We start from the raw sequence: 18,784 nt of genomic DNA, 5'->3' as shown, positions 1-18,784 counted from the left end.
AAAGAATAAAATCAGCAATAAAACAGGTCGAAATTATCAGTGACAGGTTATCATATTTAGTACTTAAAGGTAGATGGTGCGATATCATAGTTATAAATGCTCACGCCCCTACAGAAGAGAAAGACGACCATATAAAGGATAGCTTCTATGAGGAATTGGAACATACTTTTGATCAGTTCCCTAGATATCACATGAAAATTTTAATGGGGGATTTCAACGCTAAAGTAGGACGGGAGAATATTTTTCGACCAACTATTGGAAAAGAGAGCCTACACGCAATTAGTAGTAACAATGGGAGTTAGATTATTCAAATTTACCACATCGAAAAATTTAATTGTCGAAAGTACAACATTCCCCCATAAGGATATACATAAATATACTTGGACTTCTCCAGATGGATTGACACACAACCAAATAGATCACATCTTGATAGACAAACGGAGACATATTAGTATAGTAGATATTCGAACTTTCAGGCGTGCAGACTGTAATTCTGACCATTATTTGGTGATTGGAGAATTAAGAGAAAGATTATCAGTAGCCAAGCGAGTAGAGCAACAAGTTAATATTACTAAGATCAATATTTTGAAATTAGAGGACGAGGCAGCTAAGCAAAATTATCAGGTCGAAATTTCGAATAGGTTTGCCACTTTAGAAAGTTCCGACGAAGTTGAGAAAGAATTAGACGTTAATAGCGTGTGGGAAAATATCAGAGATAGTATCAAAATTGCAGCTGAGCAGAGCATAGGTTATTATGAAACTAAGAAAAAGAAACCGTGGTTTGATGAAGATTGTTGCATTGCAGTAGAAAGAAGGAAACAGGCAAAATTGAAATTATTACAGGATCCAGTTGAGGAGAAGAGAGATAATTATTTCAATAAAAGACGGGAAGCAAGTCGTAAACTTAGGAATAAAAAGAGAGGTTACTTGAAGGAAAAACTGAATGAGGTAGAAACAAATAGTAAGAATAAAAACATTCGAGATTTATATAAGGGTATAAAGGAATTTAAGAACGGATATCAGCCAAGGGTAAACGTGATCAAGGATGAGAATGGTGACTTGCTTGCAGACTCTCCATCAATCCTAAACAGAAGGAGAAACTATTTTGCGCAACTACTATGTGTACATAGGCCAAATAGAAATGATCGGGACGAAATTGAAATACAAACTGCTGAGCCATTTATACCCGAACCCACGCTTTCAGAAGTCGCAATTGCGATAGAAAATCTGAAAAAGTACAAGTCTCCAGGTATCGATCAAATTCCGGCAGAATTAATACAAGAGGGTGGAAGTGCATTATATAGCGAAATTTATAAACTTGTAGTTGCTCTTTGGGAAAAGGAAATTGTACCAGAAGAATGGAAGGAGTCCATAATTGTACCTATTTTTAAAAAGGGGGACAAAACCAACTGTGGTAACTTTCGAGGAATATCACTTTTGTTGACGTCGTATAAAATGTTGTCCAATATTCTTTTGAGAAGATTAACTCCGTACGTAGATGAAATTATTAGGGATCATCAGTGCGGTTTTCGGCGTAATAGATCGACTATTGATCAGATTTTTTGTATTCGACAGATAATGGAGAAAAAATGGGATTATAAGGGTACAGTACATCAGTTATTCATAGATATCAAAAAGGCATATGACTCGGTTAAGAGGGAAGTATTATATGATATTCTTATTGAATTTGGTATTCCCAAGAAACAAGTTCGATTAATTAAAATGTGTCTCAGTGAAACATACAGCAGAGTCCGTATAGGTCAGTTTCTATCTGATGCTTTTCCAATTCACTGCGTGCTAAAGCAGGGAGATGCACTATCACCTTTACTTTTTAACTTCGCTCTAGAATATGCCATTAGGAAAGTTCAGGATAACAGGCAGGGTTTGGAATTGAACGGGTTACATCAGCTTCTTGTCTATGCAGATGACGTGAATATGTTAGGAGAAAATACACAAACGATTAGGGAAAACACGGAAATTTTACTTGAAGCAAATAAAGCGATCGGTTTGGAAATAAAGCCCGAAAAGACAAAGTATATGATTATGTCTCGTGACCAGAATATTGTACGAAATGGAAATATAAAAATTGGATATTTATCCTTCGAAGAGGTGGAAAAATTCAAATAACTTGGAGCAACAGTAACAAATATAAATGACACTCGGGAGGAAATTAAACGCAGAATAAATATGGAAAATGCGTGTTATTATTCGGTTGAGAAACTCTTATCATCCAGTCTGCTGTCCAAAAATCTGAAAGTTAGAATTTATAAAACAGTTATATTACCGGTTCTTCTGTATGGTTGTGAAACTTGGACTTTCACTCTGAGAGAGGAACATAGGTTAAGGGTGTTTGAGAATAAGGTGCTTAGGAAAATATTTGGGGCTAAGCGGGATGAAGTTACAGGAGAATGGAGAAAGTTACACAACACAGAACTGCACGCATTGTATTCTTCACCTGACATAATTAGGAACTTAAAATCCAGATGTTTGAGATGGTCAGGGCATGTAGCACGTATGGGCGAATCCAGAAATGCATATAGTGTGTTAGTTGGGAGACCGGAGGGAAAAAGACCTTTAGGGAGGCCGAGACGTAGATGTGAGGATAATATTAAAATGGAATTGAGGGAGGTGGGGTGTGATGATAGAGACTGGATTAATCTTGCACAGGATAGGAACCGCTGGCGGGCTTATGTGAGGGCGGCAATGAACTTTCGGGTTCCTTAAAAGCCATTTGTAAGTAAGTATGAGAATAGTGAAGATGATTTTCTTGCAAGAATCGTGAAAGGAGGAAACATGGCTCCACCATTTTGAACCAGTGACAAAGAGGCAGACAATGGAGTGGTATCATGCAAATTCACCAATGAAAAAGAAATTCAAAACTGCGCCTTCAGCAAAAAAATTTATGGCTATTGTGTTTTACGTTTCAGTACTGCTCTTGCTTGTGGACATCATGCCACACGGAACCACTATTAATTCTGACGTGTGTGTGGCAACTCTGAAAAAACTTCAAGGTCATGTTAGACCACATTGGGAGAAGCAGGATGTTCTTCTATTGCACGACAAAGCACGGTCACATGTCAGTCACAAGATCACAGACTAGATCAGAAAACTTGGATGGGCTACACTGAAACAGCCGCCTTACAGTCCTGATCTGGCACCATCCGATTACCATCTCTTTGGTAAACTGAAGGAATCTCTTCGCGGTATGAGTATTGAAGATGACTCCCTCGTGCACGCTGCTAAAAAGTGGCTCAAACGTGGTCGTCCAAACTTTTATCTTGTAGATATACAGCCCCTTTTTCCAATGAGGAATAAGGCTGTTAAAAGGAACAGGGATTATGTGGAAAAGTGACATTTTGTTCCTACAGGATGTATCTACGTTCTGTGAAAATAGTTTATCTGTAAGATAAAAATGTGATTTTCAAATATTGTGCATTACTTTTGGAGTGACCTTCAAATAATTGCTTTAAATTACTTTAAATGTTATAAGTACTCATTTTATACAGTTAACAAACAATACAGAAACACTATCCTCTTCCTCTTTCACATGGGGCAAGATCGGCAGCTTAGTGCCGAAGTTACCCCATTTGGCAAGAAAAAAATTATTAATCAGTACCCTTACTAGGGGCCTGCAAACAACTTGCCAAGCCCATAGTCTTATACAGATTTAGTCGTTCGAAGTAATGACTCCACTCAGTAATATCGTCAATGTTATCGTTACGGGTTCTTTAAGACATTCAAAATCATAATTACAATAAGCCATGAGTTAAAGAAATATATTTACCTGTCAGATCTGCAACTATCTCTCCATACCACACAAGCGTTATTCATAGCAAGTGGCCATGCTTTCTCAATACACTACCCTCTGAACAAGCCCTTATTTTCTCGGGTCTTCGAAACAAATGCTACGACGAAGTTGCCCCTAATGCCGAACTTGCCCCGACCTCCCCTACAGACGAGATGGTAGTCTCAACTGACAAACGGTCCTGGCTCATTTTAGAGCGCAAATATATAATTTTATTAATTCTAACTTACTGAAGCTATGCTCTCTCCACTTGCCATTGAGATAGGCATAGACAACAAAATCCTAAGACATAGCCAACTGTTGGCAAACCAGTCCACCATGTTATGTTTCAAAATTAAATTAAAAGATTTTCTGAGGGTTTCTATGTTGTCATTATTCACTACTGCCTGTAAATTGATTAGTTCATCGTAGAGTTTCTGGCCGTTAATATCACTTTCTCTTGAAGTCCGTAGAATTATAGTTTACACTCATTTTTTCTTTCCAATCATGTTGGCACCATTATCATAATCTTGTTCTCCAAAGTTGTTCATATTAAGTACACAATTTTCGATATCTTCTAGATGTGAAGTAGCTAACCCTGTTCCTGTTAAATCAAATACTGGACAGAAAGAAAGGAAATGTTCCTTATCTAGAACGAGTTCTTCAGTAGAGTCAACAAACTTCAAGTCAAATTAATTAATTTAAAAAGTGAAATAATATTTGTTATATTATAAGTATTCGTATTTCATGAAGGAGCTAGCAACGAATATCAGGCTCAATTTGATGAGAAATGGTACCAGATTTAAGAATTTTTTAGATATTAACGTGATATTGAATGGAAGAGTCGGATCCCGGCCAACTAGTCACTCATAACGAGTGCACCTGAGCACATGTGTGGACTTCGGTCCGATGTTCATAGACATCTATGACGTAGTGCAAAGGGCGGCCACTAGAGGGAACCCAAGAGTTGGAACTCAATCAGAGACGATTCTGTTCGGCGTCGGGGTTGTATCCGGTGTGGCTTAGTGGATAAAGCATCAGCACGTAGAGCTGAAAACCCGGGTTCAAGTCCCGGCGCCGGAGAGAATTTTTCTCCGTTCCATTACTCTTCCATCGTATGATGACGCAGAATATCTGCATGGAAATATCATATGTACTTCGGTACATTGAAATAATATGTGATATTGAATGTTCACAAAATAGATATTCCCTTTGATACTGGTTAAATGATTGTTATCCATGTGCGATATCTCACAGAGTAATTTAGGAAGATGTTGAATACTTATCTTGGAACCATTTAAACTCTTTGCTAGGCCCAACACTACTGTAAGTGTAAGTAAGCATCAGTAGTGACTCACCATGACGGCGTTCATTTTTATGTCCATCATGTTCTTCACTTCAGCAGCCATTTCTCTAATGAGAATAAGACCATCTTTTCGTGACACTTCTACGTCCAAATCGTGATATTTCTGAAACACAAGAAACAAAATATTAAAACGCTAAATTTCAACAACCGAAAAATGTATGGAAGAACAAATTTGTTTAGTGTTTCAGACCGAATATTATAAAATGATGATCATAAGACATTAATGCAAACAATATTTACTTAGCAATGTTACACCGAGGTACCACTCATTTGGCAGAGTGTGAATATTCAGACCTATTATTTGGGAACAATAGGGTTGCCCGAAGGAGTCGCAGCAAGCCCAGTACATTATTTTATATCCTTTGCCTTGCTTACAGTGGAATAATTTAAGAAGTTGGATGTATTGTACAGCCGCTCCCTGACGGGTTGGTACAGAGAGCTCCGTATGACATAGCTACATTTGGGAAGTGCTCTGCATGTCGAACCAACATGGGTCGGCGCTTGCGCAGTACCGATACACCATATTTTCGGTATGCAGCTTGGCAGCACATTTGTTACTTTGAAAGCTGCATTTACCGAGTGTAGCTGTCGTTGTTTGTAATTTTTCAATATGTCTGTGGAATTGAAATTGGCTCTCAAGATAGAGAAACATAAATTCCTTTCTTAATTGGGCAGAATATTCCCTTAAAAACATAACAAATGAAGGTTGGGGAGAACAGGACGATCAGGTAATGTTCTTATTAATAAAATCATTAATACAATCAATGCCATACAATTTTATTTAACATTCATAAATGCAACATATTATTGATGAAAAACAAACCACATTTATAGAATATGTCCAGGATTCTAGCAGTGTGCAGTACAGTAATAGGCCTTTATTAAGCTCTTCATTGTTGATAAGTGATTGTTGACTTTTAAAACAACAATGCATATTAGCCACTGGCGTATCTCAGGCTGTAGCGCATTTTCCTACTGATCCGAAGTTGCGCTCGGCGTCAATTCGATTCTCGTTTGGGTTGACTACCTGGTTGGATTTTTTCGGAGGTTTTCCCCAACCATAAGTCGATTGTCATATAACGTTAAACAACAAGAATTTTGCTTCGACTTAAAACAATGTGACCCTTATGGTTTGGTGAGCGCTGACTACGAAAATGCATCTCTTTTCTTGCTATCACGTAAGGTTTTTAAGATAGATTATGATTCCACTTTCCGACATGCATCTGGCGCGGGTTGGGTGTAGTAAACCGAAAATGCATTTTATGGGTTTATGACTTATTTACAGTTTCTTATGGTTCTTGGCATGTTCTTTTGTACTTCTAATCAACAAACAGATAATGGTCCCTTCTACTCAGTAACTTTCATAACAGTTCAAAGTGAAGTCTACGCATTGAACAAACAAGGATGTGATGTTCAATATTTAAAAGAAAAGTTTACCAATTTGAGTGAGGACAAATTAAAAGATGGCATTTTCATCGGTCTGCAAATTCGCAAAAGTTATGGCTGACTCTTTGTTTGAGGAAAAAATTTTCCGTTACAGAAAAAATGTCATGGCGCTTTTTCAAAGATGTTTGCTTAAATTTCCTTGGAAATTTTAGGGCAGACAACTACATCGAACTTGTTGAACCCATGTTATGTACATATGAGAAAATGGGGTGTAATTTGTCTCTCAAATACACCTTATTTTCTCATTTGGATTTCTTTCCTCCTAACCTTGAACGATAAGCGATGAGCATGGGGAAAAATTTCATAAAGAAATATCTGAAATGGAAAGGCAATATAAAAGATCATCATCCAGCATACTTGCGTACTATTGTTGCTTTCTTGTAAAAGACAGTCCCGGGTGTAGTTATAAACGGAAGTCATCCAGAAAATCCTTTTAAATGTTAAGTACAAATTCCACCCCCATAAGGATATACATAAATATACGTGGACTACTCCAGATGGATTGACACACAACCAAATAGATCACATCTTGACAGATAAACGGAGACATACTAGTTTAGTAGATATTCGAACTTTCAGGGGTGCAGACTGTAATTCTGACCATTATTTGGTGATTGGAGAATTAAGAGAGAGACTATCGTAGCCAAGCGAGTAGAGCAACAAGTCAATATTACTAAATTCAATATTTTGAAATTAAAGGACGAGGCAGCTAAGCAAAATTATCAGGTCGAAATTTCGAATAGGTTTGCCACTTTAGAAAGTTCCGACGGAGTTGAGAAAGAATTAGATGTTAATAGCGCGTGGGAAAATATCAGAGATAGTATCAAAATTGCAGCTGAGTAGAGCATAGGTTATTATGAAACTAAGAAAAAGGAACCGTGGTTTGATGAAGATTGTTCCATTGCAGTAGATAGAAGGAAACAGGCAAAATTGAAATTCTTACAGGATCCAGTTGAGGAGAAGAGAGATAATTATTTCAATAAAAGACGGGAAGCAAGTCGTACACTTAGGAATAAAAAGAGAGATTACTTGAAGGAAAAACTGAATGAGGTAGAAACAAATAGTAAGAATAAAAACATTCGAGATTTATATAATGGTATAAAGGAATTTAAGAACGGATATCAGCCAAGGGTAAACGTGATTAAGGATGAGAATGGTGACTTGCTTGCAGACTCTCCATCAATCCTAAACAGATGGAAAAACTATTTTGCGCAACTACTAAATATACAGCTGTCAAAAAAAAAAGTGGCCGCACTCGTGAACAGCGAATATTTTCAAAGTCCACTTCGGGTCGCGGCGATGTTACACGATGAATGTGTTTGTACAAGGAGTTCCGGAACTATGAAAGTGTTCCATATCTGCGCCTCGTAGACCAGCGGTCAAGTGCTTGTTTAATGATTCAAAGGTCGTGGGTTCGGGCACTTTTCAAGTTTTCATTTTATTTTTTTAATCGTTCTTTAGCAATGTAAATGATATTCAAATTATCATTTATATCCAGTTATCGTTCTTTATGGATATCACGTTATTTATATTAGGTTATCGTTCTTTAGAGATATGAATAAAATTCAGGTCATCATTTGTATTTTGTTATTGTTTTATAACGATATGAATAATAATTATTATTGTATCTCCAATGGGGGTTAGCCCTATTTTACATATGTATGTTAGGGCTATAGTTTTATACACAAAAAAGATAAGCATGAAGAGAAATGGAAAAGAAAATTAAATTAGCTTACGCGATGTAAACAAAACATAAACAATCCGTTAATTAGCCATTGCGATTGCAAAACAAATATCAGGTATCAATTTGTAACATACAAAAACATTAACAACACACATACGTAACACTTCTATAACACAAATATCCAGCTTTCCGTACCATACATCATAAATTAATACACAATAGCCACACAAACACAATCAAACTATAATTACGACATTGCGACGACATCAAGCATCCCATAACTGACTCACACACATAACAAATCAAGCATCCGTTACAACACATACACATCAACATAGTAACCACACTTTTAAAAGTTACAAATTTGGCTCCAAGAAGAATAAATAGGACACTGTCACTAATTACTATTCTTCTACAATTTCTAAAATACATCTGTAATAAATCTGTGAAATTCCGATATGAATAATATTCACGATTTTTTATATTGTTATCGTTCTTTAGCGATATAAATAATATTCAAGTTATCATTTATATTCTGTTTTCCTTCATTAGCATTATAAAACAATATTCAAGTTATTTATATTGTTATTGTTCTTTCGCAAAATATTATTTAAACAAACCGATATTTATCATTTATATTGTATTATCGTTCTTTAGTGATACTGTATAAATAATATTCAAGTTATTTATATTGTAATCGTTTTTTAGCGATATAAATAACATAAATGTCATATTAGGTTTGGAAAAATCCAGTTGCATAATACTAGTATTAGTTTTTCTTTTTGTATTATTACATTATACTATCTTGAACCACAATAAAATGAAAAGGACTAACGAGGAATTGAACGTGAGACGTTGACATCTAAATTCCGACGTTCGTCCGCTGAGCTACGAGGGCAAAAGTGTGGAAACATTTTCGGAAAAATTGGCCCAATCACACTCTAAGATTTTCTGATGATTCGTAGATGCTAGTCCAGGATGCGGGGGGCAAAGGCTAATTGAGATTTCCCGGTCTCTGACCGGGTCAAACATCCCGATAGAATTAATATTTAACCCTAGCCGTGACCTTCGGTGAAGTCCGGAGGGACCAATTAGTCAAATCCACTCTCCTCATCTCCACGCTTGGGCCCCCTGGAATTTTATAAGATGCGAAAGAGATATTGGTGTGCGGAAAGCAACGGGACGTTACCGCATTTAGGCCTATCCTTCCCAAGAAAAACTTCAAACATGAACAAAGGAAGCTTTTAATAGAAGAAGAAGGATCTTCTGCGGACTTCTGGAAAAAGAACTAAGGAAGAGACTAGCGAAATGCTTTGTGTGGAGTGTGGCATTGTATGGGGAAGGAAAATGGACATTACGACGAAATGAAGAGAAACGAATTGAAGCATTTGAAATGTGGATGTGGAGAAGAACGGTGCGTGTGAAGTGGACAGACAGAATAAGAAATAAAATTGTGTTTGAAAAAGTGAGTGAAGAAAGAATGATGCTGAAACTGATTAGAAAGAGACAAAGGATTTGGTTGGGTCTCTGGTTGAAAAGAATAATAGACGACATTAGGATATGTGGATCATATGCGGAGACTAAGAGGAAGGCAGAAAATAGGAAAGATTGGAGATTGCTGGGTTAGCAATGAAAGACCTGCCCATGGACAGAACATTTATGTATGTATGTTCAGAATGATTGGAATATCGTGTCTAAGAACAGTCGCTATTTGCAAAGACTAGTCAATTCCATGCCCACTCGACTGCAAGATGATCGAGATAAGAGGAAGATAGACTAAATATTGAATTGTGGCTTTTTGTTTTGTTTTTTGAACGCTTAATTGTTTGAATGCTTTAAGGCCGACGCCAGTAAATTTGTTATGTTTATGCCACGAAATATATTTTATTGAGAATAAAATCTTTTTTCTTTCCATTTGCAGCCACAATATCATAATGATAGTGATAAAGTCATGGCATAATATAATAATGAACCTGATGTTAATTACTAAAATAATCATAAAAGAGAAAAGGAGCCATTATGTATAGTTTGTCTTTCTCAAAAACAGAACAAAAATGGACATAAAAAGCAGGAGATTGTAGTCGAACGCAGGACCTCATGAATAAGAGGCCTGAACGCTACCATTATGCTATCGAATAACACACAGTATACTTCAATTATAACTGTAGATATCAGGCAACATGGTCCAACAACATGTAACATCGCCTGTCTCCGAATTGTAGCGAAGGTACACGAAGGGAACTTTTTTTCAGGAGAGCGGCCACTTTTTCTTTTGACAGCTGTACATAGGCCAAATAGAAATGTTCGGGACGAAATTGAAATACAAACTGCTGAGCCATTTATACCCGAACCCACACTTTCTGAAGTCGAAATTGTGATAGAAAATCTGAAAAAGTACAAGTCTCCAGGTATCGATCAAATTCCAGCAGAATTAATACAAGAGGGTGGAAGTGCATTATATAGCGAAATTTATAAACTTGCACTTGCTATTTGGGAAAAGGAAATTGTACCAGAAGAATGGAAGGAGTCCATAATTGTACCTATTTTTAAGAAGGGGGACAAAACCAACTGTGGTAACTTTCGAGGAATATCACTTTTGTTGACGTCGTACAAAATTTTGTCCGATATTCTTTTGAGAAGATTAACTCCGTACGTAGATGAAATTATTAGGTGTCATCAGTGCGGTTTTCGGCGTAATAGATAGACTATTGATCAGTTTTTTTGTATTCTACAGATAATGGAGAAAAAATGGGATTATAAGGGTACAGTACATTAGCTATTCATAAATTTCAAAAAGGCATATGACTCGGTTAAGAGGGAAGTATTATATGATATTCTTATTGAATTTGGTATTCCCAAGAAACAAGTTCGATTAATTAAAATGTGTCTCAGTGAAACATACAGCAGAGTCCGTATAGGTCAGTTTCTATCTGATGCTTTTCCAATTCACTGCGGGCTAAAGCAGGGAGATGCACTATCACCTTTACTTTTTAACTTCGCTCTAGAATATGCCATTAGGAAAGTTCAGGATAACAGAGAGGGTTTGGAATTGAACGGGTTACATCAGCTTCTTGTCTATGCAGATGACGTGAATATGTTAGGAGAAAATACACAAACTATTAGGGAAAACACGGAAATTTTACTTGAAGCAAATAAAGCGAACTGTTTGGAAATAACTCCCGAAAAGACAAAGTATATGATTATGTCTCGTGACCAGAATATTGTACGAAATGGAAATATAAAAATTGGAGATTTATCCTTCGAAGTGGTGGAAAATTTCAAATATCTTGGAGCAACAGTAACAAATATAAATGACACTCGGGAGGAAATTAAACGCAGAATAAATATGGAAAATGCGTGTTATTATTCGGTTGAGAAACTCTTATCATCCAGTCTGCTGTCCAAAAATCTGAAAGTTAGAATTTATAAAACAGTTATATTACCGGTTCTTCTGTATGGTTGTGAAACTTGGACTTTCACTTTGAGAGAGGAACATAGGTTAAGGGTGTTTGAGAATAAGGTGCTTAGGAAAATATTTGGGGCTAAGAGGGATGAAGTTACAGGAGAATGGAGAAAGTTACACAACACAGAACTGCACGCATTGTATTCTTCACCTGACATAATTAGGAACTTAAAATCCAGATGTTTGAGATGGTCAGGGCATGTAGCACGTATGGGCGAATCCAGAAATGCATATAGTGTGTTAGTTGGGAGACCGGAGGGAAAAAGACCTTTAGGGAGGCCGAGACGTAGATGTGAGGATAATATTAAAATGGATTTGAGGGAGGTGGGGTGTGATGATAGAGACTGGATTAATCTTGCACAGGATAGGGACCGATGGCGGGCTTATGTGAGGGCGGCAATGAACCTTCGGGTTCCTTAAAAGTCATTTGTAAGTAAGTAAGTAAGTAAGTACAAATTCCAAGATTTTTCTCATTATACACATTAAATATTTTTATTGTTGTTCTGTTTCTTGTTTTTTAAACCATGTAACATCATTTTTGTTTCCAGTACACATGTTTGAAGCATTATTATTTTGAATCCCTAGGCTATTGTAATTTTATCTGTAGTAGTGAAAAATAAAAAAGAGAAGTTTTTTCATAAAAAAATTCAATTCACTTTCCTCGGAAAATGGTACATCATGGGGCAATTCGGATTTTAAATTCAGATTTAGGGCACACATATTAGTAATATTCACCTATTTTTATTTCGGAGCAAGACAAAAAGTAAAAATTAGTTGTTCTACGAAGAATTCTCGCCTCATCTCGCCAAATAACATCTCCATCGACGCTAAATAACACAGTCGTTGAAACAGAGTTGTTAACTAACCAAGTAAAACAGCAATGCATGTTTATACTGGACATCTTTTCAGTATATTAGACATTTGTCTTATTATCGAAATAGATAGTTTCGTTTTGTGTTATGTTTTCGCAGTATCTTCTGCCTCTGTGAAGTTTCCTGAAATACTGAGAATTTACAAATTCTAGGAGAAAAATATAAGAAAAATCATATTATGTTTTGCCGAAGATGTACACAGCTCTCGAGGAAGTTCAGTGCAGTAGAGCAGCGGTTCCCAAAATTTTCGACTCCCGAACCCCTTCCAGAACGATCTGAATTGGGTGAACCACTGAGTTTTAAATATACATACAGTAAACATGCATAAAATGTAATTTCAAGCAAAAGGTTTAATAACCTTAAATGAACTTAACCCTTAATATTTAAAATACTAGTTACGGCTTAAAAATTACACAACGTGTAGGCCCAGTTGTAATAATGAATACAAGTTTTCATTGTGATTGCTCACTTCTTCCTTGGAATTCAGTGAGAAGGTTACGTCTGCTTTCCATGGCACAGAGTTTTGAAGTCAGGAACCACAGAAGTCTCTAATCACTTTCAGCACAAAGTCTGTTTCTGTGGATGAAAAGGGTAATATGGCTTTTTTCGCTAACACTGGGAACTCCTTTAAAATCAACCAAAAAACCAATTAATGACAAAGATTTATAACTTTTCTGTAACTCAAAATCAGTGGAAATTTCAAGAAGCTGCTCTTTTTTATCTACGCTTAATGTGGATTCTAAAATTGTTGACTCTTCGAAGGGATTGCGAATCCATTTGTTATTATTGGACATAGTAGGGAAATATTCTCTGGAAGTTTTTCCAAGTCCCTTCAAATGTTCTTTAACCATGTTCTTGATATTTTCGTCCAAAGAAAGATGATTTTCCACCAGGAAGTCGTGAACGGCACCAAAGAACTCAGTTTGATTGCTATTGAAACACGTTTCCCAAAAATTAAGTTTTTAATGAATGATTCGATATGGTCTTGCACAATATAAACGTTTACATTTGACCCTTGGAGAGATAAGTTTGAACCATTAATTTATTTTTGAGAAAATGTCTGCCAAATAAACTAAAGTCTGAGACCAGATTTCATCTTCCATGCACTTTGCTTGGTGAAAGGCACGGCTGGTGAGAAAAACATATACTTCGTCTTTAAGCTCATACAGTCTGGAAATAGTTCTATCTCGATATAGCCACCTAACTTCAGTGTGAGACAATAAACACTTATAAATGCTTCCCATTTCCTCACAAAGTACTGCAAAGATGCGGAAATATGTAGGGCGAGCCTTAATAAAATTAATTATTTTCACTGCATCGTCCAGCACACATTTCAATCCATCGGACGTGCGTATACTAGAAACAAGAGCCTGTCTATGAATGCAACAATGTGTCCAAGATGCGCTCGGCGCTACCGATTTCACTTTGGCAACAAAACCGAGCATTATACCGTGTCATAGATTTCACACCATCTGAACAAATGCCTACACAGCGAGTCCACTCTATTGAATTTTCGCGAAAGTATTCGTCGGTTAACTTAAATATATCTCCTCCCGTAGTTCTCTCTTTTAAGGGTTTGTAGAATAGTAGCTCTTCTTCTACAGACTCCCCATTAATATAACGGACGAAAAGTAACAAATTGACTAAATTGGCAACATCAGTCGATTCGTCAAGTTGAATCCCAAAAGAAGGACTGGCACGAACTCTTTCCAAAATTTTATTTTAAACATAATTTGCCATGTCTTTAATCCGGCGGTTGATCGTATTGTCGGACAATGGTACCATATTGACTATTTTTGTGAAAGATTCTCCAAGCATGCACTGTACTACATCATTGATACGTGGTCGCACTAAATCATCAGCTATTGAATGAGGTTTTGCAGTTTTAGCAATTCTGTAGCCAACGCGATAAGACGCTTGAAGAGCATTCTCATTGTCACTGTTTGCAGCGGATAGAAAAGTAGTTACATCATTTTTCCACTCGTTAGCTTTTCGTGTAAAAAAATTCAGCAGATTTGTTTACGTAGGTGGGGTCTATAGTTTCTATTGGCGTTTAAGTAGAGAAGTTTCGAGGCTACTGTTAGCAAGAATGTCGCCACAAACAACACACTGTGATCTTGGACAGTCGTTGTCACCTATATATGAAAATCCAAACCTAATGTAATTATCACCGTCCTTTCTTTTATTTACACAGGGTTCACTTTTGTCGGATAGACACACATCACTAGAAGCTGAATGACCTGTTGACACAACACTAAATTGCGATTTTGTTAAACCCTGTTTCCTTTTCAAACTTCCACTTTCCATTAACTTAGAAAGGATGATGAAAATATTCAGATTGTCAATTAATATAGATAAACACAATATAATATTTGTTACTCAGTCAAATGACAAATCAATGTAAAATAATAACTTATATTATATGGTCAATAAGTTTTATATATATGAATTACAAATTGCAAACGTTTTCGCCCATTCAGGCATCTTCAGGCACAATTATACAATATCTCAATATCAAATAGTGTAGCCATTACATTGGTGGTAGATAAACTGTTTAAGATTAATGATGTACAAAACATCTCCATAATTAAAATGTAATATTACAGGTCATAAAATTAAAATAATGTTAAAACCACGTAGTGTTGTAATTAAACTTCATAATATTCTGTGGAACTCTTGTTCAGTAGAGTCCAATGAGTGATGAATAATGTCTGAAATATATAAATAAATACCAAATAGAAATAGGAATTATCAAATGTAAAAGTGTAATCGGATTGGATAATTGAAAGTACTCACGTCATTTGAACGTGGCAACTATATAGATCACTATAAAACATCCTATGTTTGAAGTAGTTATCTGTAATGAAATAATAAATAAATAAAAATTTTGAAGAATTTGAAAAACTAATTGGAAGACTAAATTATGGACGTACTTACGTAAACGTGAGACGACCTGCTGCTGTTGGAACCGTAGCTAGTATGACGCGGGGGAAGTGTGTGTTCGTGTAAACAACTAACGCGGAAGGATATTGCGTAGTGATGGGGTTAGAGGTTGTACAGGGGATTCCGGATTTGAGTCAAATTTTCATTAAGACTGCTGTTCTCTATTTGAATCTGTTTTGCAATATAATATTCCTCTGCAGAATTTATCAATTTAGTATCTATTCCTGATTTTAATATTTTTAAGTTTTATGTGTTGGGCCTAATTCATGTCCAGTATCTATTAGATGGGATGCGTATGTGGATTTCTTACGGTTATGTTTGAAATCAGAAATGTGCTCATTGTATCTAATTTTGAAATTTCTTTTGGTTTGTCCTATATATTTTTCCTTACATGTAAAACATTCCAATCTGTAAATACCATTATTGTGGAGTTTATTAACTTCTTGAAGTCTATTGTTTACATTGTTATTGAGTTTATTAGTTAGTTCATGTGCTATGTAAATATTTTCTTTTTTTAAAAAGTTAGCTAATTTACTAGATATATATTTATTATATGTTAAACTGAAATATTTTCTGTTGGTATTATTTTGTTTTGTTAACGTAGATATATTGCTTAGTTATTTTTTCCTTTTGTTCTTATTTATTAATTTCTTAATCAAATTAGTACTGTAACCATTTTCGTTGGCTATTTGTATTATTTTATTATATTCTTTCTTGTAATTGTTTTTGCTTAGTGGAAATTGTATTAATCTATTAATCATGTAATTGAAGTTACTTAGTTTATGTGCAGTAGGATGTTCTGAATTTATGGGAATACTATGGTTGGTGGTTCCGGGTTTTCTGTAAATATTAAATTCTAATCTATTTTTATGTTTTTTATTACGATGTCTAAAAATGAATCATATTATTGACTTCAATTTCTTGTGTGAATTTCAAGTTATTATGCAAGTTATTGAAAGATTATTATTATTATTATTATTATTATTATTGTTATTATTATTATTATTATTATTATTATTATTATTATTATTATTATTATTATGACAATGCCGCAGAAATGAAGGAAACAATAATAGACCTAACCTTGAAACTCGCCATTACGCAAAAGTTTTGTCGAAGACAAACTTCCAAGCAAATTAAGAAAAGAACCATTTAATATTATTTAAAAAAATAAATTTAAAAAAATTCGTAACATATTATCTAACTTAATAAAGAGAGCGAAAGCTAAATATTTCTCTATCAAATTAGAAAAATATAGCAATAATTCTAAAATGTTTCGGCAGACTGTGCGAGAAGCGGCAAATATTGAAGTAAATAAAAAAGAACAATTTAATGATATTCTTTCTCGAAATGTTTTAATCTCAAGTGATAAAATACATATTGCAACAGAATTTAACTCGTATTTTACAAAAATTGGCTTGGATATTGTATCGTCTATAAAAAATAACAATTTTCTTAGCAATGTCACTTCAGTAATTGTTTACCCCGTAACAGATGACGAAATAATCAATATAGCCAAAACTTTAAAAAATAATTTATTACCTGGTCCTGATAACATAAGTGCTAAAAAACTTAAGATGGTTATAAATTATATTGCCAAACCTCTAACTCATATTTTTAATTTATGTTTTCTAAATTGCAAATTCCCAAATAAATTTTAAAATGCAATTGTGAAACCTATTTTTAAAACAGGAGACAAAAGATATACGAACAATTATAGACCAATATAATTACTTTCATGTATTTCAAAATTACTAGAAAAATGTACTAAAGTTCGATTAATGAATTATCTTGATAAACATAATATATTAAGTGATAATCAATTTGGTTCTCGAAAAAAATTGAGTACAGATAGTGCAATATATCAAGTTACTAAAAAAAAATTGTTAGAGAATTTGATCAAGGTAACAAATGTATTGGTATTTTCCTGGACATAAGAAAATCATTTGATACAGTGAAACATGATATCTTAATTGAGAAATTAAACTTATTAGGAATCAATGGTAATGCTTTAAACTTAATAAAATCGTATCTTAACGACAGAATTCAAATAACGAAAATTGACAATTATTCAAGTGAACCTTCAATTATTAATATAGGTGTTCCCCAAGGCACAGTTCTAGGCCCTATTCTATTTTTAATATATATTAATGACTTATTAAAAATTCACTTACAACAATACAATGGTGTTCACTATTCTTATGCAGATGACACAGTTTTACTTTTTGGTGGAAAAACCTGGTATGATGCATATAATAATTCAAATAATGGACTTAAATTAATAAAAAAATTGCTTGACATAAATTATCTTTCTATCAACGAAACTAAAACCATAATTATTCCATTCTCATTATCTGAAAAAAGTAACAAACCTCCTACATCTACATTAAGTATTAAATTACATAATTCTTATTGTTGTCTTATACAGTGTAAATGTCCGATTATTAAAGAGTCCTCTGACGTTAAGTATTTAGGCATAATTTTCGATAATCATTTAAAATGGAACCAACACATTACTTACCTTTGTAATAAATTACGTAAAATAGTATATTATTTTGTTTTATTGAGGAATTACTTGTCAATAAGTTTATCACGTACAATATATTTAACTTTATTTCAATCGATAATTATGCATGGAATTATAGGATGGAGTAGCTCATTTAAATCCAATTTTAATCCACTTTATTTATTACAGAAGAAAATAATTAAAATATGTCTTCATAAACCTAATGATTTTCTATGTCAAAATTTGTTTCTAGACTTTAATGTACTTAACGTAAGACAAATTTATTATATTGTATTAATAAAATTCATACATAAAAACCGAAATAATTTTGAATTGTATTCTCATAGTTATGAAACAAAAGGTATGAATCCTTTAAGATTGTTTGAACCAAAATGCAACACTGTTATACTATTTAATCATAGTAGTAATTTAGGCCCAAGAATATATAACAAATTTATATTTAAATATCCTAATCTTGTCAATTCTAATAGTTCTAGTATTAAATTTAAAAAGTTATATATGGATTATATAAAAATTGAAAAATTGTAAATTTAAATTTGTATACCATAATTGAATCGTTGAGTTGGAAAAGGGGTCATGTTCTGAAAAGTAAATTGTTCAGGAGAGACAAAAAACTGTTTTACTACACAAAGGGTTTAAGCATGGTGTCGTGGAGTTTCTACGAAGCAATGGGTTCCAGGGTGAAACAATATACACTAT

The 18,784-nt window shown here is 34.4% G+C and overlaps 1 protein-coding gene across 3 annotated transcripts in view; it reads right to left on the bottom strand.

The window, feature by feature from the left end:
• Positions 1 to 18,784, bottom strand: part of stol (voltage-dependent calcium channel subunit stolid) — a 1,833,618-nt gene that overhangs the window by 929,130 nt on the left and 885,704 nt on the right. For all 3 annotated transcript variants that reach the window (XM_069828334.1, XM_069828336.1, XM_069828335.1), the window contains exon 3: positions 5,143 to 5,253. In XM_069828334.1, the coding sequence (XP_069684435.1) occupies positions 5,143 to 5,253 (111 nt within the window). The remainder of the gene's footprint in view (positions 1 to 5,142; positions 5,254 to 18,784) is intronic.

The sequence above is a fragment of the Periplaneta americana genome, chromosome 6 (genome assembly GCF_040183065.1).
Source record: "Periplaneta americana isolate PAMFEO1 chromosome 6, P.americana_PAMFEO1_priV1, whole genome shotgun sequence".
NCBI classification, from domain to species: Eukaryota; Metazoa; Arthropoda; class Insecta; order Blattodea; family Blattidae; genus Periplaneta; species Periplaneta americana.
The sequence above is the reverse complement of the archived record's forward strand: the minus strand, read 5'-3'. Positions and strand labels throughout refer to the sequence as shown.